This window comes from Hibiscus syriacus, unplaced genomic scaffold (assembly GCF_006381635.1).
Source record: "Hibiscus syriacus cultivar Baekdansim isolate YM2019G1 unplaced genomic scaffold, ASM638163v2 tig00110458_pilon, whole genome shotgun sequence".
Lineage (NCBI taxonomy): Eukaryota > Viridiplantae > Streptophyta > Magnoliopsida > Malvales > Malvaceae > Hibiscus > Hibiscus syriacus.
In genome coordinates, this window is record NW_024062745.1 from 3,803,775 (window position 1) to 3,828,612 (window position 24,838).

At 32.9% G+C, this 24,838-nt stretch overlaps 1 protein-coding gene and 2 pseudogenes across 1 annotated transcript; all 3 read left to right on the top strand.

Moving 5' to 3' along the window:
* The first annotated feature begins 13,007 nt into the window (after nucleotides 1–13,007).
* Nucleotides 13,008–14,677, top strand: LOC120126432 (annotated as a pseudogene).
* A 1,297-nt stretch (nucleotides 14,678–15,974) lies between these two features.
* LOC120126352 (sm-like protein LSM8) lies at nucleotides 15,975–17,831 on the top strand. The gene is made up of 6 exons (XM_039144566.1): nucleotides 15,975–16,112; nucleotides 16,642–16,724; nucleotides 16,924–16,964; nucleotides 17,111–17,185; nucleotides 17,358–17,410; nucleotides 17,520–17,831. The coding sequence occupies exons 2-6, from the start codon at nucleotides 16,688–16,690 to the stop codon at nucleotides 17,608–17,610; spliced, it is 297 nt and encodes a 98-aa protein (XP_039000497.1). The 5' UTR covers nucleotides 15,975–16,112; nucleotides 16,642–16,687; the 3' UTR covers nucleotides 17,611–17,831.
* A 3,522-nt stretch (nucleotides 17,832–21,353) lies between these two features.
* Nucleotides 21,354–23,335, top strand: LOC120126588 (annotated as a pseudogene).
* Nucleotides 23,336–24,838: the final 1,503 nt, after the last annotated feature.

A 24,838-nucleotide genomic window follows, 5' to 3' on the forward strand; every position in this document is an offset into this window, starting at 1 on the left:
AAATGCCTAACATTAGCTATTTTCATCATTTTGGATGTAAATGTTTTGTTTTAAACAACGGTAAAGAAAACCTTGGCAAATTTGATGCTAAAAGTGATGAATGAATTTTTCTGGGTTATTCCTTAAATTATAAAGCTTATTGAGTATTTAATAAAAGAACTTTGGTTGTAGAAGAGTCTATACATGTTGTTTTCGATGATAATCTCCTTCCGAGGAAGGATTCTTGTTTAAATGATGATGTAGGTATTATGAATACAAATGACGTCAGACATGACGTTGGAGAATCATCATCAAAGGAAGAAACGAAAGATGAGGAAACTCATGATCCTCTTGAGAATCCAACCATTGAAGAAAGGGAAGTATCTTATCCAAGAGAGTACAACTATGTCAAGGATGGTGAGATTATAGGTGATCCATCCAAAGGGGTAACAACTTGATCTTCTCTTAGAAATATTTGTAATTATGTTGCATTTATTTCATGCATAGAGCCCAAGAATATTAAAGAAGCATTAAATGATGAACATTGGATTATGGCTATGCAAGAAGAATTAAATCAATTTGAGAGAAGTAAAGTATGGACATTAGTTGAAAGGCCTAGTAATAAATCTATTGTAGGTACTAGATGTGTATTTAGGAATAAGCTTGATGAAAGTGGTAATATAGTGATAAACAAGGCTAGACTTGTTGCTCAAGGGTATACTCAAGAAGAGGGCATAGACTATGATGAAACATACGCTTCCGTAGCTAGGATGGAAGTAATTAGAATGTTATTAGCATTTGCATGTTTTCATGAATTTAAACTATATCAAATGGATGCTAAAAGTGCATTTTAAATGGTTTTATAAAAGAAGAAGTGTATGTGGAACAACCTCCAGGTTTTAAAGATTCAAAATTTTCGGATCATGTTCTTAAATTGAAAAAAGCACTTTATGGTTTAAAACAAGCTCCTAGAGCTTGGTGTGAAAGATTGTCAAATTTTTTAATTGAAAAGGGTTTTCAAAAGGGAAGGTTGACACTACATTGTTTTTAAAGCATAAAGGTAAAGATTTATTAGTAGTTTAAATCTATGTTGATGATATAATATTTGGTTCTACTAATGATGTTCTTTGCCAAGAATTTTCTAAGCTAATGCAAAGCGAATTCGAAATGAGCATGATGGGGGAGCTCTCATTTTCTTGGGACTCCAAATCAAGCAAAGAAAAGATGACATCTTCATCAATCAAGCTAAGTACGTCAAAGATATGCTCAAGAAGTTTGGACTGGAAAATGGCAAACCTCATGACACTCCAATGAGCTCTTCAACAAAGCTTGACTTAGATGAAGGAGGTAAATATGTAGATGTTAAATTATATAGGTCAATGATTGGATCTCTACTTTATCTAACTGCAAGTAGATTGGACATTATGTTTAGTGTTTGCTTATGTGCTAGATTTCAATAATTCCATAAGGAATCACATTTACTAGCTGTTAAGAGAATCTTTAGATATCTTAAGGACACTCTTAGTTTAGGACTTTGGTATCCTAGAGACTCTAGCTTTAGCTTGCATGCCTTTTCTGATGCGGATTATGGAGGATGCAAATTAGATAGGAAAAGTACCTCCGGTACTTGTCAATTCCTTGAAAATATGCTGATTTCTTGGTTTTCAAAGAAACAAAATTGTGTTGCATTATCTACCACTGAAGTCGAATACATTTCAGCCGGTAGTTGTTGTGCACAAGTTTTATTGATGAAACAACAACTTTTTGATTATGGAATTGAAGTAGGTACCATTCCTATCAAGTGTGACAATACTAGTGCTATTTGTCTCACTAAAAATCTCATCCAACACTCTAGAACTAAGCACATTGAAATAAGACATCACTTCATTAGAGACCATGTCACTAAGGAAGATGTAGTTCTAGAATTTGTTGATAATTTGCAACAATTAGCGGATATCTTTACAAAACCTTTGGACAAGGAACGTTTTTGGACACTTAGGAGAGAATTAGGTTTAACTTACCTATCTTCACTTAGTGTTTAAAATAATTTTAGCACTTTTAAGTCTAAATGAAAAATGTTTATAATAGTAATTTCTGATTACATTCATTACTATTAGTTAGGGGGAGTTTATGATTCTTGATGAAAATTAATTTTATGTTCAAATAAATATTAATTTGATTGATTGAACATGATTAATTTTTAATATATGAGTTGCCAATACCACTAGAGCTAATTAATTTAGCATTTTAAGTATTTAAAACGGATTTTTGACTTTTTGTGCTTCATGCACCGATGCACTTAACAATGCATCGATGCATCCCTCTGAATGTGCATCAATTCATCATGTTGATGCACCGATGCACGCCTTGAATGTGCATCGATGCACAGGGTCATGCATCGATGCATCCGTCGGGTTTTGGGTTAAAATGCTTCATTTTCTCAAACCCTAAAACTAAAACTCTCCCGCCATTCATCCCCTCTCTCTAAAAATCTCCATTCTTGCTCAAAATCAACGTTTTTTCGTCGGAATCTTCAAGTTTTTCAAATTTCAAACCTGCTTATATCATTAAATCGTGCAAAACAACTCCTCATCCCTCTCAATCCAAATTTTCAAGGTAATATTTCAAAAACCTCTATTTTATTGATTTTTGATTTTAGAACTAGTTTTGATTAGTTCTATGATGAATATTATATCGGGCATTGATTATTTTTTGGTTCTAAACTAGATTTTACTATCAATTTCTTCAAAAACAAACAATTTTTCAAGATTTTTCTTTGAATTTTGAAATTAAAAAAATATTGATTTCGAAAATTAGTAATATTTTTGATTTAATTGTGTTGTTTTCATGAAAACTATATTATGATTATCAAATATTATTAAATAGTTTTCAAAACATGCCCATTAGGATATGGTTTAGAGAACCTTGAATTATTGAGGACTCATTTGAGTTTTGGGATTGATTATGCATACATGTGTTTCAAATTGTAGGTGATATTCCTTATTCCGATTTTCTTTAAACAATGTCAAATCCTAAACGCCCTAGAACTTCATCGAGTCATTCTCGTTCAAACCAACCTCCTAATCCCGTTCCTCCTCCACCTTCATCTCTATTAGGATCTTGTTTTAACATGCCTGAGCGTCGTAGAGACGAATTGTACTCTAGGTATAGAAATTCTTTCCAAACTTATAGAATTCGCGAAGAGCGTATTCCTTCGCTTCAAACCATGGTTGACATTGACTTCGAATACATTCCGACTCTTAAAGCTTGGAAGTTTGATAAATTGTTTCAGCTTAAACCTATCGTCTATCAACAATTGGTCCGCATTTTCTATTCCAATACGGCGTGTATTCAAAATGAAACTCAATGTGGAACTATAGCCATTAGATCCTATCTTTTAGGCCAATATATTAATATTGACCCTGAGACTATAGATTTTCGATTTGGGTTAGATGATAGTGGTGTATATAATGAGAATGAAAATGTGGAATATCCCTATGTTCCAAACTCCAGTGTTAGTACTCTACGATCTCATCACGATCATTTTCTCCATTTGATGATCTCTTGGTGGTTTAGACCATCCGGAGGTAGGTACTCCACACTTCATACTAGGGATTTATGGTGGATGTATTGTCTTAAAAATAAAATCAAAATAAATCTGCCCCCACATTATATTCAGTCAACTAGTGGATATGATAAACATTGTTCCTTCAAAACATGTTGAAACATGGATTTATGGATGTCTTCTTAGTAACCTCTTTATCAAACTTGGTCTAGACGTCTCTCTTGACAATCCTATCCCACTTCAAAATCAAATCAATCTCATATCCTTGAAGAAAGCAGATTGGAAACTTGACGAGGTAACCAGTCATTGGGTTTTTAGACCAGGCAAGCAAACTCCGGGAGCTAGTTCCTCACGAACTGCTCCTAGCTCCTCTCGTGCTCCTCCTCCTCTGGCTCTGGCTGATGATGATGATCCTGAATTTCAACAACTTATGCAAGACATCGATGATCATGTACCTGATGACGAGCCTGTACCAGAACCAGTTCCACAAGAAGAACAAATGCCTTCGTATTTTTGTTTGTTTTTGGAGACATTTGATTTACGATATGCGTCCATGGATTCGTGCTTCACATTCATTGAGTCCCAGCTCTCTACCTTGGGAGCTAGACAACAAGATATGAATTATTGGTTGGATGCACTCTAGCTTTAGATGAGAGCTCGTTACCCTCCTCCTCCTCCCGATCCTTCAATGGATGAATATACTTATCTTGCTTTGATTGTTTTTGGGTTGAACTTGAATTGTTAAAACATTTTGGATTGTCTTTGTTTGATTGTCGGATGATTGTTTGATATTTTATTTCATATATATTTTGGTTTGTTACAATATATGCATCATTTATTTTTTAGTTGAAATATGACCAATTTACCATTTCACACTTTATTATGAATATTGATTATGAAACTAATGACTAATCTCTCTTTTGATTGTGATCTTAGCAGCTTAAGCTATATATATATATATATATATATATATATATATATTTAATCAATTGGCTATGTTTTTCAAAACCTTGTTTAAATCAATTTTAAGTCTTTTTGATTTAACAAAAAGGGGGAGAAGTGTTAAGTGTTAAAAGTTTTAAAGGGGAGAAGTGTTATAGTAAGGGGGAGTAATTTGGAGTAATTTTTCAATTGATTTCAAAACTTATTTTCAAAGAAAATCTTAAAATTACTCAAGAGTTTTGTTATATCAAAAAGGGGGAGATTGTTGAAAACATTTTGAATTTTCGATATAACAAATTAAGTTAAATGAATTTTAAGATTTTACAAATGATTTTCTAAAAGTATATTCGATTTAATTACTCGAATATCAAATTATTACTCCAAGTCTTTTAAGATCAATTTCAAACCTTACTAAATGTGTAAAATTGTGTTTTATACTTAATATATTTTTGAAACAATTTTCACAAAGTATTTTGAACCAAAATCAAGCATGAAATTAATTTTTCAGAGTGATGCACCGATGCACCATGAATTAAATTGAACATCGAATACATTTGATGCATCGATGCACAAACCATGCACCGATGCACTAAGGATTTTATGAAAACATCGAATGCATTTGATGCATCTATGCACTCTGGCTATTTTGAAACATCGAATGCACTTGATGCATCGATGCACTCTTAGTGCACCGATGCACTAAGGGTCCAACGGTCAAAATATTTGAATTTTACACTGATGCACCAATGCACCATGGGTATGCATCAATGCACTGACGCTCCCAACTAATTTTATTAATTGTTTTCATACTTAAATGGCTATATTGACTCCACTAATCATCCCCAACGTTCAAAAGTGATTCAAGGTGTATTTAAACAAGCTTAGAAGCCATTGATCAATAACTAGAAATATCAAGCAACTAGAATCAAGAGAGAATCAAAGAGAAAGCATAAAACCTCAAGTTTGAGCATTTCAAGCCTATTTGTCATTCAATATTCATTTTACTTTCAAGAACACTTATTGTGCTCAATTGTATTTATTCTTGAGTCTTCTTCCTTTGTTCTAGAATTGTGCAAACATATTTGCCTTGTGAGGTTTTTCTTGTGAGTTTGCAAATTTGTAATCTTCTCTTTGAGAAAAGAGTGTTCTCAAGAATTGGGGTATATTCTTGAGGGAGTTGTAAGGTTATCTCTTTGGCCTCAAAAGAAAGAACAAATTAGTGAATTTGTTGGAAAATCCTTAGTGTGGATAGCTAAGGTAGTGGACGTAGACTTTGGTTGATAAAGTTGAACCACTCTAAATTGCTGTGCAATTACTTTCAATTTTCTGCAAAAAGCTTCCACAAAATTTTAATTACCAATTCACCCCCTCTTGGCCGATTTTGTCAATCGATTAACTCAACAAGTATACATACCTTGTTAGATGAGGAAGATGCATATGATCTTGATGGTGATAATGGGTAGTTGATGATGATGATGGTGGGCAAGTTGAATGTGGAACAGGTGGGCCAATTGAAGGTGGACTAGTTGAAGATGGGCAATTTGATGGTGGTTAACTGATGATAACGTTGGTAGTCCAAATATGTAAGATAATAAAGAGGGTATTAAAGTCGTGAGTATTAATAGGGTGGTAGATGAAGTAGATACTGAAGATGAAAGTGACTGGACCTACCATCAACTTGAAGAAGAGTCTGAATCTGAAGATCTAACAGGTAAAGTAGTGCTCAATGATGATGATGAAGAAGAAATAACAAGTATTTTCCATAATGCAAGAAAATTTGAAGAAAGAAGAAAATTTATAATTGTGGGGGGTGAGGATCTAAGAGGAAATCAAAACAGTGAGTTTCATAGAGTTGAAGAAAGACAAGAAGGAAGTGGGAATGACACTGATTACTTACTATTTTATGATGTGGGTAGCTAAGAAACAAATTTTAACGGTGAACATGTCTGCAAGAGAGGTAAGAACACATTTTTTTTTATTATAGTAGTGAACCTAGATTTGAGTTGAGTATGATTTTTGAAAGCCACAAATATTTTAAGGAAACATTGAGGTTTTTTACAGTAGCTAACAAATCTGATTTTAGGTACATTAGAAATGAAGATGGTAGAATTAGAGCAAGGAGTAAGGGTGTTTTGTGTCCCTTCATGATTTATCTTGGTAAGGGAAAACAAGATGTTATTTATAAGATTAAGACTAGTGAGTGAATATTCTTGCTCTGTAACATTTAAGAATAGAAGGGCAAATTATAAGTATGTTGAGAATAATTTTATTAGTTAATTGAGGATAATTTTTAGCTGACCCTTTTTTCCCATATGTAATGGGGTAAGGAGGAGGTATGATAGTAGGCTGCCCCTAACGTCAGGTTAAGAGCAGCTTCCGTGGAGACCTCCGAATTATGAAATTCCCTCCGTAGGACTCGATCCCACGACCACAAGGTTAAGAGCCTTGTGCTCTACCAACTTAAAATTGAGAGACTTATAAAGACTTGCTAAATAAAAGCTACGAGTAGATCTTACCAAGAATTTTTGTTGTAGAGCTAGAAAATGGACTACAGAACATATAAGAGGTATGTTAGAGCATGAGTTTAATAGATTATTCGATTACGTGTTTACATTGAGACAAGCATATCCCAATGACAAATTTGACCTTGTAGTTGAGAGGCCCACTCTATCTGATAAACCTATTTTCAGAAGATTTTATGTTTGTTTTAATGGCATGAATGAAGGGTTTATTAGGTATTATAGGAATGTTTCATATCTTGATGGTTGTTTTCTAAAAGGACAGTTTAAGGGTAAATTACTAGCTGTTGTACGTAGAGGCGATAATAACCAAATTTTTCCAATAACATGAGCTGTTGTAGAGGTGGAGAATAGGAACACTTAGTCTTAGTTTTTGAGAAACATTCAAGGTAATTTGCAATTAACAGATGGTCAAAATTTTATTGTTATCAATGACATGCAAAAGGTTTGTGTTTAACATATGTTAATTTTAATATTTAATTCAACTTATATGTTTTAAATGAGTTTAACAGGGCTCTATATTGCAAGGGCTTTTAGAAGAAATGCAACTTATAATACCTACTATTGAGCACATATTTTGTGCAAGACACATGTATGCTAACTGGAGAAAGGAACATAAAGCGACAGACTTGAAATAACAATTATGGGCATGCTGTAAGTCAACAAATCAGGCAGTATTTCGAAATAAAAGCAATAAGATGAGGCAGTTGAAAGAGAGTGCACTAACAAGTTTGATGCAATGAGATCCTAAACATTGGTTATGGGTTTTTTTGCAACACATTCTAAATGTGACTTTGTTGACAACAACTTTGGTAAAACATTTAATTCAACAATATTTTATGTAAAGTATAAAGCTCTAATTTTTTTATTTAAGGACATCAGACACTATGTCATGAATAAAAACTGTTCACACAAACTTAGGTCTAAAAGATGGGTGTATTTTCTTTGTCCTGAAATTTGTAAAGTTGTTTAAGAACACAAAACAACTAGTGCTTATTGTCATGTAATATGGAATGGGCAATATGATTATGAGGTATTGAGTAATGGGGAAGCATATATTGTGGATGTTAGGGGCTGGAATTGCTCATGCAGATATTGGGATTTGACAAGTATTCCATGACCACATGCAATATGTGTTATCTTGTATAAGGTTGAGTAAATTGAGTCATATGTGGCTGATGCATACAAAAAGGAGACATATAAGTTTTTGTACAATTATGTTTTACTAATACTTCCTAGTGAACATTTTTTAAGGGAAACAAATATGGGCCCTACAAATTCCCCATTAAAAAGAAAACTTCCTGGAAGACCCAAATATAAAAGGAGAATGGAGGAATGGGAAATATTTAAAGGGAACAAGTTGTCTAAATATGGAACTAATATGAGTTGTAGGTTTTGTGGTAAGATTAGACACATCACTAGAACATGTTCAAAGAAAAAGAATGTAAGTTGCATTTTTAAATTTAACTACATCAATTGTGTTTTCATCATTTTGATATAAATTGTTTTTTATGTTTTATATTTTTAGGTTCCATCTTCATCCCAGACTACTACATGGATACAACCTCCATCATCTTCATTACAGACTATAATAGTGATGTAACAATGTCCTGCAACATATTTATCTCATCCTACAATAACTTCATCTCAGCTTACAACACCTTCATCTCAGCTTGTAAGAAGGATGCACCATAAGTTGTCTTCATCTCAGCCTGTAATAGTTTTATCTGAAGTTGCAAGAAGGATGCAACTTTCATTTTCATCCCAGTCTCCACCAGGGTTTCTACCTTTAACATATTCCCAAACTTCATCAACTTCCAACAAATCACATGGAAGAAGCTTAAGATCCAAATTGAATATATTTTTTGTTACTTTTTGATGTGGTGGAACTAAGGATGTCCTTAGACAATCTTTTATGCAACTTTGTGGAACTACAATATGTTGTTTTTTTGGAACTAAAGTATTTTATGATGTTAGGGGTATGTAAAACATATTGTAACTATTATGTAAAAAATTTGATGCATTTTGATACATTAAGTGGTTTTTAAGCATTTTGATACACTCTGATGCATTTTGATAAATTTTGATGTTGTAAGTTATGTGTCATTGTACTTACAATCTCCATGCAAACTTCACATTTTTCTCTCTCAATGAAAGTCAAAACCAACACTAGCAACACTTCAATGGCATTCATAGCCAACAGTAGCAACACATAAATGGAAATCATATAAAATAACACTAACTCATAGATTAATGGAAATCATAAAAGTTACGTCAAAGGAATAGCTTCATTACAACAAGAAGTAAACATCAAATCAATCCAACCTTGTATAACATTGTTGGATTCTTATCCTTAGCCATTTCAATTTTACAAGTTCTTAATTAATATTTTTTCTTCATAAGCTTCTTCTCCAACCTTTCCACTTCATCAACTTTTACCATTTTTTTTTCAAAATTTTAAATTTTTTATTCGAATATCTTTATTTTAGGATAATAATATTTGTACTTAGCTCATTAATTCATCAACATCGAATCACTTTCCATAATCATTTTCATTCTATTGGAATAAATCACAGCTTTGCTATCCAATAGAAAATTCAAATTAAATTTTGAAACATATTTCACAGAAATGGATCAAGAAAAAAATCGAAGGATAGTTGAAAGACTACCTCCTTCCATCTGGCACACCCATAAAATTTCTTTCCTTTGCTCTAAGAGAGAGTTGAAGTGCAAATCGGTGCTCTCAATCCATAGTGACATTGAACAATATTTCCCTCGAATACTGATTTCGAACTTCCAGTAGACATTCTTCAATGTAAAAGTAAAGAAAAAAGTGGTGATTGTGTGCTTAAGGAAATCAAGAATTTAAGAGAAGAAGAAATCTAGTGTTTGAGAGGAAATTATCGTGTATAATAAACTAATCTAGGATTTGAGTTGAATTTATATTAAAAAAGGAAGATTGGGGAAAAATAGGAACTGAACCGGTTCAAGAGATTCAGTTCACCCAATTTTTTATTAAAAAATATTTTATTTTCATTTTTATTGTTTTACTGAAAAATAATTTCTAAAAAAGGGTGATGTGGTACGTTTTGATTGTTCCGAGAATTTTTTTAAACAGAGATAACGATTTAGGGTAAATGAGGTGACAATTTATAGTTAGGGGGCAATACTTTAAGGGACAACTTGATACATATGGTATAGTTGAAGGGGCAATGAGGCATTTAAGCCTTTTTTTAAATTATTTAATTTTAACCGAGTTTCAATAAAAAAAATTTGATCTTATAAAATCGAGTTAGATCAAAACTTATCAAATAAAAATTATTTAGTTATTTTTACCTTTTTATCCAAATAAACTTACTTCGAATACAACATGTGAGCTGATGATTATAACAGACAGGAGGAGGAATAGGGGCCTTTTAATCTTATTTTACTAGAGATAAATCACGTAAAATTTCTTACTTTCCCCCTAAAATGTGTATGCGTGATTAGAAGTGGAAAAAGTGAGATTTCTTTCAAAAAAGAAACAAAGAAATAGAGAAAGATTATTTTTTTTTCTTTTTGAGAAAGAAAAAGAGAAAGACTAGTGTACCATAATAAGGGCCCTTTTAATCTTCTTTTTTTTTTAGAAAGAGACGTTCTTATTTTGAGACTTTTCATCTCCTTTTTATATATTTGGCTTAATACAAAATATGTGTCCAATGTTATTTTTTATTTTTTATAAATAAGAATATTAATTTTTGAAAGAATTTTTTTTAAAAAAAACTCAATTTATTTATAAAAAGCCCAAAGTTTTTAAAATTTGCAAAATTAACTCCGGTTGGGTTTTCACCGAAGCTTCCTCCATAGAAAACGGCGATGCTACTCGATGAGAGGATGGTTGGGTTTTCCTCAACGTGAGACGATGCTCTCACCGGTGTAAGCGGTGACGGTCACGGTTGGTCGAAGAAGGGTTCGACATTGAGGGACAACGAACGATTTCTTATTCTTTTGTGACGATTGATGGTCGATTTGGGTGATTGTTGGTCAGAGTTGGGGTCGTGAGGCGTTGACGAAGTTGGTGGTGGTGGAGATGTACGCCAGTGGTGTCAAAGAAGGGAGAAGGAAGAGGGAGGGGGAAGGGGTGGGGTTTTTTTGAAAGTTTTTTTTTAAATATATTTATTTTTTAATAAAAATATATTTTCAAAATCATGATAACGTGACACATGTCACTTAAAGAAGATTTTTAATGGCGGTTAACGTCTATATCATTGCAAGCATTAAATACATATTTTTAAGGAAAAATTCTTTAGACGTTAAAATGTTTTTTGAGACATAATTTGACAATTATTTTGTATTAAGCCTAAAAAATTGATTTACCTTACAAAATACGTTTATTCCGATGATTTGGTGAAAGTACCAACTTATCTTTGTGAGTCTGATAAACGAAATTCATAATCTCGATTAGGTTTATAAACCAAATACTGTTTTAAATAACGGTAAGGTAGACAAATGATATCCTAACTATAAGATATTACTTTTTTAAGTACCATGAATATTAAAAGTTTACGAAATGATCTATTGACTATAGACGTTATTTTGTTGAGTCCCTCGACTACTAAAAGTTATAAAATACTCACTCGACTACTCATATATCCTAAACTCGTCATTTTCTATTAAAAAATTGACGGTAATTTGACCTGGACATTAACCTACTTACTCTGATATGATAAAATATAATCTCAAAATCTAGATTATCATATATTAGTCAACATGTTAACTTTCAACTCAGGTTGTTATCAATTTTTTAATGAAGAATGACAAGTTTAGAATATATGAATAATCAGGTGACCATTTTATAATTTTTAATAATCAATGGACTCTAGTTAGGACCATTTGTGTATGTTATCATGTAAGTAAAAGAAAATTTGCACCTTATTAAACAAGGTAAACAACACTTTTAGTATCTCAACTATCATTTTTGTTTCTTATTGGTCACCCAACTATTTTATGTTTTAAAATCATATAAAATATTACGTTTTGGTTTCATTTAGGTTATCCAACGTTAAAAATTGACTTTGATGCTGACATGCATCATCAAGTAATGTCATATCATTATTAAAAAATTTTAAAAATATCACATCAACAATTATATTAATTTTTTTGATAGAATGACCGAAATGAAATTAAAATGTAATATTAGGTATGATTTTGAATTAAATAAATAATTTATTAACAAAAGTGAAACAAAAGTTTGTTATTTTTTGATAATTTTAAATTTGAACTATTATTTTCTCAGTTCGATGCAATCCTACCACCAACCACCTAAATATATATATATATATATATATATATATATAATTAATCTTAATCTTTGATTTCTTTTAATTTAATGGTCACAAGAAAGTGTAAAACTAAACGAGTTTTATTAAGCGAATCTTAACCTAATAACTTTAAAAGTAATAATTATTCTTTTAACCAAATAACATAGTTCGTCCAATAAGCAGAATTTTACTTACCCGTAAATCACTAACTTGTTTGCAATAGTGATACAATTTCTTATGTATTTGATGGATTATGTACAAATGTAATAGATCGAATTTGAACATAGAGCAAACAAAGAATCATATCAAATCAAAGCATATAATAATAGAAAACCATATTGATTTTCCAGAAATTTTCTTGATAACGAAACAGGTAGTTAAAAAATAAGAAAACTTTCTCTCGGATTCTATCTTTAGCAAGACCCAAGCTATTTTTGGCAATATGGGGTCAATGGGATTTGGAAATGACAGAAGCCAGAACAAACAATATGAGAAAAACATATCCGTTTGATCTCCCGAGGGGCCTGAGAAATTTAAGAAAATTCACAGCTCGGCTGTGGATTTTCTTCATACTAGATCACCTCATAAATTTTGGTTCAAGGGATCTTTTTTGTTGTTAAAGCAGTCGATTTTTAGACCTGGGTTTCCGAGGATTTTGTTGTTTATTCATATCCCGACGACAACGAAAAAGACGACCGAACAATGAGCTGCTTTTCGTGTTGTATGTCGGTAGAGACAATATGCAACAAGAGTGACGGAACCGATGAGCCCAGAGCACTAAAAGATATGCCCTCGTTTGCCAATATTTCGTTCAAGAGTGGTACAAATTTTCTCCAATTTCATCACCAATCAAACATGTAATGGAAGGAACATGTTTTCTGCATATATTTTTTGTTGATCCTGTTTTATGTTTTTCTCAATTCAATCCATGAACACAATTTGTTTGATGAAATGGGTGTTTGAAATAGATGCTTAATTGTTTGCCATTGCCAAGCCATGTTCATTCTTTGTTTAGGTAACTACGGCCATGGAAATGGATGTACAAGTCTCGAATGTTCGTATCCGTGTTCGACACTCGCACCCGAGGAGTAACATAGTTGAATCCTAGAGCCTAAAGGTGGTTGATTGATTGATGTTTTGAACAAAAATTTCCTCTCTTTTGGCAAATGGAAACCGAAAGAGATACATTGCCGAATAAATAGTAAAAAGGGGTAAGGGCAAGACGAGTGTAAAAACTTTTGATTACCGTGATTTATGCACTGCTTCTAACAACTTCAACTCAGAGAATCAGCTTGGTTAAGGTGGTTTTGGGAGGGTCTACAAAGAGCAGGTTGAGAACCCGAATCAGGTTGTTCACATATCCATCCATACATGCATGCATGCATATATATATATATGTTTACATATAGTTGTTCTGTTGTATCAGGTTGTTGCTGTCAAGCAACTTGACAGGAATGGATACCACGGGAACAGAGAGTTCCTTGTTGAGGTCTTGATGTTGAGTTTACTCGACCATCCTAACCTCGTGACGTTGGTCGGATATTGTGCCGATGGAGATCAACGGATTTTGGTCTACGAATACATGGCTAATGGCTCCTTGGAGAGTCACCTTCTAGGTATGTTTAACATCTAAGGATACTTATGACGTGATTCGGAGCTTTGAAGGTCTTCTTTCCATGATTTGTTCTTTGGATGAGTCTGATATTTGTTTGAAGTGTTCTAGACGTATTCAGTTGTTTGTGATCATGGCCTTCAGGTTTAGCCGCACAGAAGAATCCATTGGACTGGGACACCAGGATGAAAGTTGCAATCAGTGCAGCTAAAGGCCTTGAATACTTCCATGAACAGACTGATCCCCCAGTGATTTACCAGGATGAAAGTTGCAATCGGAGCTTTGAGTCAACGCGCACAGCATCCGAGTCTGCGTTTCGTTCCTCTCCGACAACTTCTCCATCGACCTCATCATCTTCTCGTTATCCTCCATTATCCATCTCTAAAATCATCTCCTTTCTCCCACTTTCTCCTTCGCCAACAGTATTCGCCCCTTTTTCTTCCTTCTCATGTTCATCCTCCTCTTCAATTGCATTCTCGTGATTGGCAAAGGAATCGATTCGACTAGTTTCTGACGTCTCCTCCTCGTTCCCTTGAATTGCAGCAGCAGCAGCAGTGCGTTCCGATTCACTCGAATCAGGCAAGCCTTCAGCGTCATTGATTGTTTCGTCGAGATCTTCCGACTCCAGAGACTGAACGCAACTATCAGAAGAATCGATAATATCTTGCCTTCGATCCACAACCTCGGCATTGCTCAATTGCACGGACTGATAACCGGAAACAATGGCGTCAACAAACACTTGCAACGCAATCGCCTTCTTAATAACGGATTTATGATAATATATTTGAAAGAAAAACATTGATTATATTAATTATAAAAGATACGATACGATGTATGATAATGTCATACATACATTCAAAATAATTATAAGAGAAATATAACGATGTACGATTAGTGACAGCATGTTGTGTTTGAATAGTTGAGTGAACGAACGAAAAACCAATCCTCTTGTAATTGTAATCTCATCCGATGTATATATTCGAAAGTCAACAAAATGTCATACGCAAACGACCACGCATCAGGAAAGCAATCAACCAAGAAAATCTGTAAAACCATAAACCAATAAGAAGATCGAGAGAAGAAACTTGTACCAAGAGTGCGAAAATAGTGGTAGTCATGATATCTTTTATTAGAGAAAATATGATTGAAAATATGAAAAAATATAACATAAACCGAAAAAATCAATAACTAGTGATTAAAAAATAAAAACAAAAACCAGAAATGACAATGGAGTGGGCGGGAAAAGCCACTACCACTGGCCCGGACGCAAGAGAAAAGTGAAGACTCCAATGAAAAGTGGAACCGCTTGTAACTCCCGCAGATTTAACACTAATATTTGAATTTGGGAATCTGCAATGATTTTGGATAATTATATTAATACAAATATATATATATATATATATATATATATATATATATATATATATATATATATTTGGGTAAATTATAAATTCAACAATTGAACTTTACTTATTTCATATTTCACTCATTGTACTTTAAATCATTTTAATTTCATTTATTGTACCTTAAATCTTATTAGTTTCCTCACTGAATTTAATACATTGAGTTTTTTTATCACTCAACTGTTTTCTCACTAACGACGTTATAAATAAATTATCATATAGATGCAAAACAACATCACTTTAGTGAAAATTTTGTTTTTGTTTTTTAAACGATTTCTTTTTAACTCCGTTAACTATTTAACGACGGAGTGATAAAAAAACTCAATGTACGAAAATTTAAAAAAATTAAAGTTCAATAAGTAAATAAGAGAGAGTAAAGTTTAGTGATGAAATTTGTAATTTACCCATATATTTTAGATAAATATGTAATGAATATAAATGAAATACTAATATTTTAATATAATTTAATCATTTTTAACATGGTAGAACTAGAACTGTTTGTCTGTATACACACACACGTTAATTTAATACACTCATGATCAAATGCAAGATGAAATATTACAAGCCAATAACAGCAAAGATCAAATGCCACGCCATTGTTAAAAAGTATCCTACAACAGAGATTACGCCACGTCACTATATTTTAAATAGGAAACCAAAACCCCGATAATCTATTTTCGAGCTCTTACTTGTTCCCCTTCTCTCTACCCTAACTCAGCCGGCATACTTTGGAAAACCCTACCCGACAAATATTCGAGTTCCTAACTGACCCCTTAAGCTGCTCCGCATTAGGTTTGGGCTCTTCTCCTTCAAAATTTCTGTCTTTTACTAACTCTTCTGCTATGATTTCTTATTGGTTCTTAACTGTTAATATAAATTTTATAGTTTCGAGTTGTTTATCTGATCAAATACGGGAATCTGAGACTTGGGTTTGTTAAATGAGTGGTTTTGAAATCTGTGTTGATGCTGAAAGCATTTGATTACTTTTGTTTTGTTTGTAATTTGTATAGGACTGCAGTAATGGAATCTGATCAAGTGTCGAGTTGCAGTTGTATAGGGCTCTAGTAGTGGATTTGTCTCCATGATAATTAAAAGGAATTTTTGAAGAATTACAATGCATTTGAGTCATGAAATATTTGTCCCCGTGTTAGTTTCAATGGTATTCTCGTATGCTCGCCTTTGGTTCTCCAAATTACGAACAGAATCAATAGTACTTTCCGTGGATCTTATTTTTGTGTTCTTTGTAATGCATCTTGTCTGCTTGATTTTGTGCACGGATTTGTTGCACTCGGGATCTTATATCCTCCCTTTCCTTGTGCAGAAAATTGTCTTTCTAATCACATTTACTGCTGTTTCCGAGCTTCAAAATGGCAACTGGCCCTGGACTCGAGTCTCTTGTAGATCGTAAGCTAACTGAAATAATCCCTTTGTTTCTTGAAATGTTTTAACATAGCATCTAAAGGAAAACGAACAGACGGGCTGATTCCGCATCAACTTTCAAGCTGTTTTTCTATTTTGTATATTCTTGATTGGCATTTTTGGTCGAAGTTAATTAGGCTCTCCCCGTCTCTCTCTCTCTCTGAACCATTTCCTTCATGTGCAGAGATGATCTCGGTCATTACCAATGATGGACGCAACATTGTGGTATGTCAAGGCATTCTTTCTATGCATTTCTTAATCTTTTGAAATACAATCATTTTATTTGCATATTTCTAAACTATTCTTAGTTTCAATGAGGTCCTAATTTGCAACATTACACCTTTGCTTATTTTTCCCTCCTGAAAACAAAGGGAGTTTTAAAAGGCTTCGACCAGGCCACAAATATCATTCTCGATGAATCTCATGAACGTGTGTACTCAACCAAGGTTTGTGTCCCTATTCAACAAGCTATGCCTTTATTACTATTTTTTTCATTTAATCTCTGGCACTTGGTTGGTTTATTGAAGAAGCAAGAGTTCTTTCTTCATCCTAAATATAATATAATTCGACCCTTGGATGATTTCCTTTGTTATGATTATTATGAGTTGAAATTTGCAGGAAGGTGTTCAGCAACTTGTGCTGGGTTTGTACATAATAAGAGGCGACAACATGTATGTCGCTTTTCCTCTTCATTATTAGGGATTTTCAGTTGTTAGCTTGGTTGACTTGCTGTATATGCTTTCTATAAAATGTTAACTTTTTATTCTTTAATTATTGCAGAAGTGTTGTCGGTGAACTGGATGAAGAGCTTGATTCTGCTCTCGACTTGTCCAACGTTAGAGCACATCCTCTGAAGCCTGTTATCCATTGATCAAACTAGGGAATTTTGTAGAGTTGCTTGGATCAAGTTCCTAAGAAAACATGTTAACGAACATAAATATGGTGATGACAAACCGAACGTGTACTGATTTTTGGATGCATTTCTGTGTCATATTTTAGGGGTACAAGTTTTAACTGCGTTCGTATTGATCATGAGCTAGTATGGAAGGCAAAAAAGTGAAATGCAATTTCTATTCAGGACTCAGTGATGTTTGCCTATTCAACTGAAAATAAATGATCTTTATGATTTGTGGAGCTTGTCATGTGTACAAATGAATGACTTGTTGTATCGCTTGATCATCGGATGAGACTGTCGTTAGGTTTTCACAGGGGAGCATGCTATAGAATGCATTTGTCTAATCACCTGCATTGCTTCAGGTCTCTTTTGCAGGAAGATCGGTTTTCATTGTGGTTGGATTTGCTGTTGAAGAAGCTGGCCTTTCACAGAGACAAACGCCACTTTCATGTATTAGACATCAATTTTAAACAACCCAAGCCAGCAGAAGTTTCAATCTTGAACAACAATTTCATGTAATAACAGTGCCATCTACATCCTCAGCAAAATTTTCAACCTGTCCTCATTGTTAGGGGTATAAATGGATAGAGTGTTCGATAAACAGTTTGAGAATCTTTCGTGCAACGTTCATTTATTATAAATATTTAAGTATGAACAAGAATTTTATGTTCATTTAATAAACGAATGAACGCGAACATAGGTGTATTTGATTTTTTTATGTTCACTGATAAATTCGTTTGACTCGATTATAAGCTCATTCACCTGGGTTTTTGTTTTCTATTTTTTTTACATTTTCAATATTGGTGAAGACAGAAACTAAATTGAATAAAGGGTGAATTTTGGAATTCAAATTGGGAAGCTTAAGGACTAGTGGTGTAATTTTATCAATTTTTTGAACATATAAATGTGATGATAAACGCTATACGAATATGTTGGCAAACACAAACGAATATGTCCGTGAACATTAAATAAATATATTCACAAACACTAAATAAATTGAACTGAACACGAACACATTCAAAAACAATAAACAAACACGAGCATAACATTAAAAATTTAAACGAACACGAGTCGAATACAAACACTTTAAAAAATAAACGAATAAACATAAACACGAAGACAACTTTTTTTCAATCGATCCATTGTGAGGTGGGTTGTAGAGTCTTTCATATGAGGTGATCTTTCAGCATCAATCTTTCATACCGGAACTTCTCCATCATTGTCCCCTTCTTGCATTTCAATAATAAATTCTACATAAATACATTCTTCTAATAAGATTAAGTTCACAATCAAATTATTTTCAATAAATTAACATCAATTAACATAGCTATCAATCACTGTATTCAATATGAAATATGCATACAATTAATGATTTAATTCATTGTTCTTTACCCTTTTTTTCTTGACGTGTTGTTGAGCATTAGAAATCATGATAACGATTGATCCCTTTGATATTTATTTCTTCCAGAGAACTAATATGAAATCGAGTTAAAACACCCATCTGGTTTGTCACTGTCAACCACTAACCACTCCTTTGGAATAAAAAATATAATAAAAATATTTAAATTACATAAAAAATTAAAAATTTTAAAGATACGACCGTGCTTAGGGATGGCAACGAGGATATTTATCGGGTCGGGTATCGTTTAGCATAAATATTAAAAATAATTATTATATATATATAATATTAATAAATTTAATTTAAATTAAAAATATATATATAATATTTATATATTTAATTTAAATATATATACCCGGCCCGATACCAGTTTAAATAACCGTTTATGCTAAACGAGGATACCCGTTTAAAAATAAATAAGTATGAACGATTATATATATATACTAATTATTTTTAATATTTATCGGGTCGAGTATCGGGCCGGATAATCGGGTAATCGGGGATTACTAAACCCGTCCCCGTCCCCGTTTAACATAAACGATTTTTCTCCGTCCCCGTTTAGCATAAACGATTTTCCCCATCCCCGTTTAATTCGATTTTCGATTTTCCCCGTCGGATTCGGGTTTTTTTGCCATCCCTAACCGTGCCTCAATACAACTCAATTCATCCTTATATACACATATATATTTAATATCATTACCAATATTTTTCTTAATCGTTAAAAAATGGTAAAGTATACAAATATTTCATCGACTATAGGGTGATGCTTTGTTGAGTCCCAAATTATTAAAAGTTATAAAATGATCATTTGACTATAGGACATTGCTTTGTTGAGTCCATTGACTATTAAAAGTCACAAAATGGTCACCTATTTATTCATATATTTCAAACTTGCCCTTTTTCGCTAAAAATTGATTGTTATTTGATCTGAACGTTAAGATGTTGACTGGAATATGATAGTCGTTTGAGATTCTGGGATCAAATTTTATCATATCCCAGTCCGCAAGTTTGTCTAGCTTAGATTGATGTTAACTTTTAAATGAAAAATGATGAGTCTTGAACATATGAATAGTTGAATGACCAATTTATAACTTTTAATAATCGAGAGACTCAACAAAGCAACACTCAATAGTTGAGATACCATTTGTGTAATTTACCCTAACAAAAATTGATGAAAAACATGATTAAGAAAACCATATAGAAAGGTGGTAAGAAAGGTAGTACTTAAGCTAACATTTTGTTTAAATCTTTTTTGTAATAATTGTTTAATAAATACAGTTTGGTACTAGAGTTTCATGGCTTACCCAACTCCATTAACCTTCCTAGCAAACAAATTAGTTCTTATATCAGTTAGATAGGTGGTTCTGGTCCGAATGTCAAATGTGGTCCCTCCCACTCGTAGGACACTCATTGCTTTACCAAACGGATAATATATTCAATGTTTTCTCTTTGGACAAGGACCTTTCATTGTTTGATTACCAACTTTTAATATTTTGAAACATGGATCCTTGTGGATGTTATGAGAGCTAAAATACCCACTTTTTTTAATGGAACAAATAATTAATACTATAGTTTTGACCATATATGTAAATACATTTATTAATGTATTTTATGTGTTGGTTTTATTTTTTAGGGTTATGGTCCTCCTCCACTTACACTGTATAAAACTCGTTTAGTTTCACACTTTTATACGACCACTGGATTGAGGGAAATCAAAATCTAAGATTAATTCTTTTTTTTCTTATTGTACATATATAACTTGTGAATAAGCCTCTGGCTCTTGTCAGCTATCTAGATAGTTATTGAAGCATGATCCATAGGACTCTTATATGAACCATACTTTAAGTATACATCTAAATTTACATGAAAATTTACATATTAAATTCTTGATACCAAACTGATAATTTTCTTATTGTATAGGGACAATTTACATATTAAACCTAATAATAAAAAGACAATATTCTTGTTTTTTCTTATCTTTAAAAGACACGTCACAAGATTCTTGTGCTTGGTGTATGTAGACAAAGATTTATCCCTAAAAAACACATAAAACTAAAAAAATAAAATACTCTTATCTTCCAGAATTACCCTTTTAACGAAATGACAAAATTACCCTTATCGTCTTTATCAACGTCGGAAATTGACCCAAATACCCACCGTACGTAAACCCCAAGAAGCCGGCATTTTGGACTATTTGGGTATAAAAATAGAAATACCGGTCAACCGTTATCCCCCCCTATTACATTACAAAGATACTAAGCTGCTTCAAAGCATAAAGCTCAAGAGAAAAAGAAACAAAAACAAAAGCCTATGTTGGAACAACGACCGATCTTTCATGTCCGGAACCGTTCATGAAGCCGCCGGGAAAAGAAAATGACACAAATTTATCGGAAAATTGTTCACGTCAACATTAAATGGAGTATACTGGGAAGGGTATCGATATTTCGAAGGTTTTTAGGTACATCTGGGATAGGATTCTTGTTTGTTCTATAGGAAGACAACCAGTTCACTACAGAAAGTTGACTCGCCGGGGTTCTTCTCTGGTGGAAGGGGCGGTTGTTATCGGAGACGAAGATGACGATGTCAAGGGCTTAGCGAACGACGGGTACGAGACGGATTCGGATTTGGTTAGTTTGAAGATCAGTTTGTTAGGTGACTGTCAGATTGGGAAAACTAGTTTTCTGGTGAGAAACTTGATTTTTGGTTTCCTTTTGTGTTTGATGAAACTCCGCTTAGAATAGTAAGTAGCTTTTCTTAATAGAATTAACCCCTTTTTTTTCCTTTTCTGGAGATCAAATATGTTGGGGATGAACACGAGAGAAGCTTAGAAATGTCTGGATTAAATTTAGTAAACAAAACATTGTTTGTCCAAGGTGCTAGGATTGCTTTCAGCATATGGGATGTAGGAGGTAAATCTTTCTTCTTTTGCTGCAAAACCAGAAATTTTCTTTTCTTTTCTTTTTCTCATTGTTTTTCTGTGTGATTATTTCATTACAGGTGACAGTAACTCTCTTGATCATCTTCCAATTGCTTGTAAAGATTCAGTAGCAATTTTGTTTATGTTTGATCTAACAAGCCGGTGCACCCTTAACAGGTTAGCTTGAAAACCTGTTTTTCAACTGGAAAATTAGCCCTGCAAATGCAAATTGATGGTATTGTTTCCTGATATCTGCAACTTTTTTTTTGATTTTGCAGTGTTGTTGGATGGTATAGTCAAGCAAGGAAATGGAATCAGGTACTAAAATCAGTAATTTGTTCATTTAAGAAAGAAACTGTTGCCTTGTAAATGAATGTAGGGTGAAATTGATGAAGAAATCATTAGTTGGTGTCAAATTTTCAAGCTTCATACTTGGAAATAATAAAGAGGATTGATGTGAAGCTTTCAGTACTAGGGCCATAGAATTAGTAGTGCTCCAATTATTAGGTGGTCTTTATATTCAGTAAAGAATTTTATGGAGTGGAGGCCTTAAGATGTTTTTGCCTATGTTCTTATACCAGTTTCCCAGGTTTTAAAGTGTTCTTTTTCCTCCATGATATTTGCAGACTGCAATTCCAATATTAATAGGAACAAAATTTGATGACTTTGTTAGGCTTCCCCCAGATTTGCAATGGACTATTGTTACTCAGGTACACAACTTGCATTTGTTCTTTTGCATAGCTTATTTGATTTTCTTTCGTATTCGTGTCGTACTTATATTCAGCATGATCGAAAATAAAAGATATTTAGTCAAACATAAAAATACCCATTTTTAGGGGATGACCGTCCTACCGGCCTTCCTCGATCCATCCATGTGTGACCTGAAAATACATATGTGATTAATGTGTCATTTGAATAAGAGGAATTGTTATGGGGGAGTCTTCCTTTGTCAATCCTGTCAGCCATTTGACAATTGTGACAAACATTTCCCTATCTTTCTCAGACCCTATTTAAAGATCAAAACACAAAAAAGGGGGGCACTTGTTGATTTAAAAAGTAGGGAATTTGGAATTTAATTACTTCAGACAAAGAAACTTCCTTTTGGGAAGTAAACCAATTCGATAATAATGCTCTTAAAAAAAGAAGCTTTATTGTTTTATTGTTGTTTGGGGCAATTTTTAAAGCAATAAAACTAACCAAAGTTGAAACTGAAACAGGCAAGAGCATATGCAAAGGCAATGAAGGCAACCCTTTTCTTCTCAAGTGCTAACCATAACATCAATGTGAACAAGATCTTCAAGTTCATCATGGCTAAACTCTTTAACTTGCCATGGACGGTTGAGAGAAACTTGACTATTGGGGAACCCATTATAGACTTCTAGAACCTGGTTTTTTAGTTTTAGTCCCTGAATTTAGTAATTTTTTTCAACTTGGACTTAACTCTTGTTAGATCTACATTAGTCTCTGAATTTTTATCTTTTTTTATGATAAAAGATTCAAGTTCAGAAACATAGACAAAAAAAAAAGGTTTAATGATCACATCAGGAAAAGTTGCTAAGTCAGGGACTAAAAATTACTTTACCATTTCTTTTTGGGTTTTTTTTTCACTGATTTTTATCTACAGAGTTGAAGTAGAAAGAAAATAGAACACGAGAGCGAAAAACAACAAGTTTTCTTCGCACCAAATTGACCCCACCACAATCACCCAACTCTGGTCTTTCATCGTTTGGTTCATTTCTTTTCATTGCCTTTGCTTTTCCTTGTATCATATTCAAATTTCAAAGTTAGCTTCTTTTTTTCTTCTTATTCTTCTTATTCGGGACAATCGTATATAGGGTTAGGATTCAATTACACAATATAAAACTCTTTAATTTTACACAGATTCATGATCATTGGATAAGTGAAAATAGTAGGCTGAGATTGATTTCTTTCACAGTAAATATCTTTCACATTTCTTATTTTTAATCTTAATCACCTGTTTTCACCCATAGAAGGCTGAGATTGATTTCTTTCACAGTAAATATCCACATTAGTATATGAATCAAGTGCTAATAATTTAGATTAATGACGATATAAAAATGAAAAGTCAAATTACGTTAGACTAAAGTAGGACTACATCTGTAATTTGAGCATAGAAAAGGGCCAAAATCAAATTTAACGAATTTGATATGTACCACTCAGTTCAATCTCCCATCCCCCAACACAAGAATGACTGAATAAATAACTGAATAAGAAAGAAAATAGGAGAATCTGATTTGTTTTCCTGAAAGGGTTCTTTATATTTATATATAAAGGGATTGAAATATGGTGATGAGTGGAGATGGAATAATTCCAATTGCGTTTCAAAGGAACTTAGAGGGAGATGGGTCCGAATTTATTCTGTTATAACAATCAAATAGGTAAATTACCTATTTACTCACCTATCTATTATCGCATTTTTTTTCTGATCACAAACTATTGTTTTTTTCAAAATCATAATTAACGTCGTTTTTCATTTCTATTTTGGCCGCCCAGTATTGGTTTCATAGTTGACTTAACAGAAGTGGTGATGTAGTATTGGTATTATAACAATTTTATTTCACGAAACTTACAAATTCTATCGAATTGATCATAATTAAAAAAATTCAAAAATCCAATTATTTAAAAATTCTATCAATTTGGTTCTCATTTTAGTTTGTAATAATTTGTAACAATTTAATAATAATTTAGTAGCCTACTTTCAAAATTGTCAAAAATTTAGGGATTTATTGTGTGAATATATTTTTTTATTTCAATTTATCTTTGATCATCCCATGGGCTCTTTTACTCCCACCACCGTCTTCACGTTGTCGTCCGACGAGTCCCCCAAAATCCTATCGCTACTTTGCTCACCATCGTCATCGAAACGA

Bases quoted from the DNA above. Each gene is read 5' to 3' on its own strand.
- LOC120126352 (XM_039144566.1), top strand. From the start codon at position 16,688: ATGGCAACTGGCCCTGGACTCGAGTCTCTTGTAGATC. The intron at 16,725-16,923 runs GTAAGCTAACTG...CTTCATGTGCAG, and splicing joins ACTCGAGTCTCTTGTAGATC to AGATGATCTCGGTCATTACC. The intron at 16,965-17,110 runs GTATGTCAAGGC...CTGAAAACAAAG, and splicing joins ATGATGGACGCAACATTGTG to GGAGTTTTAAAAGGCTTCGA.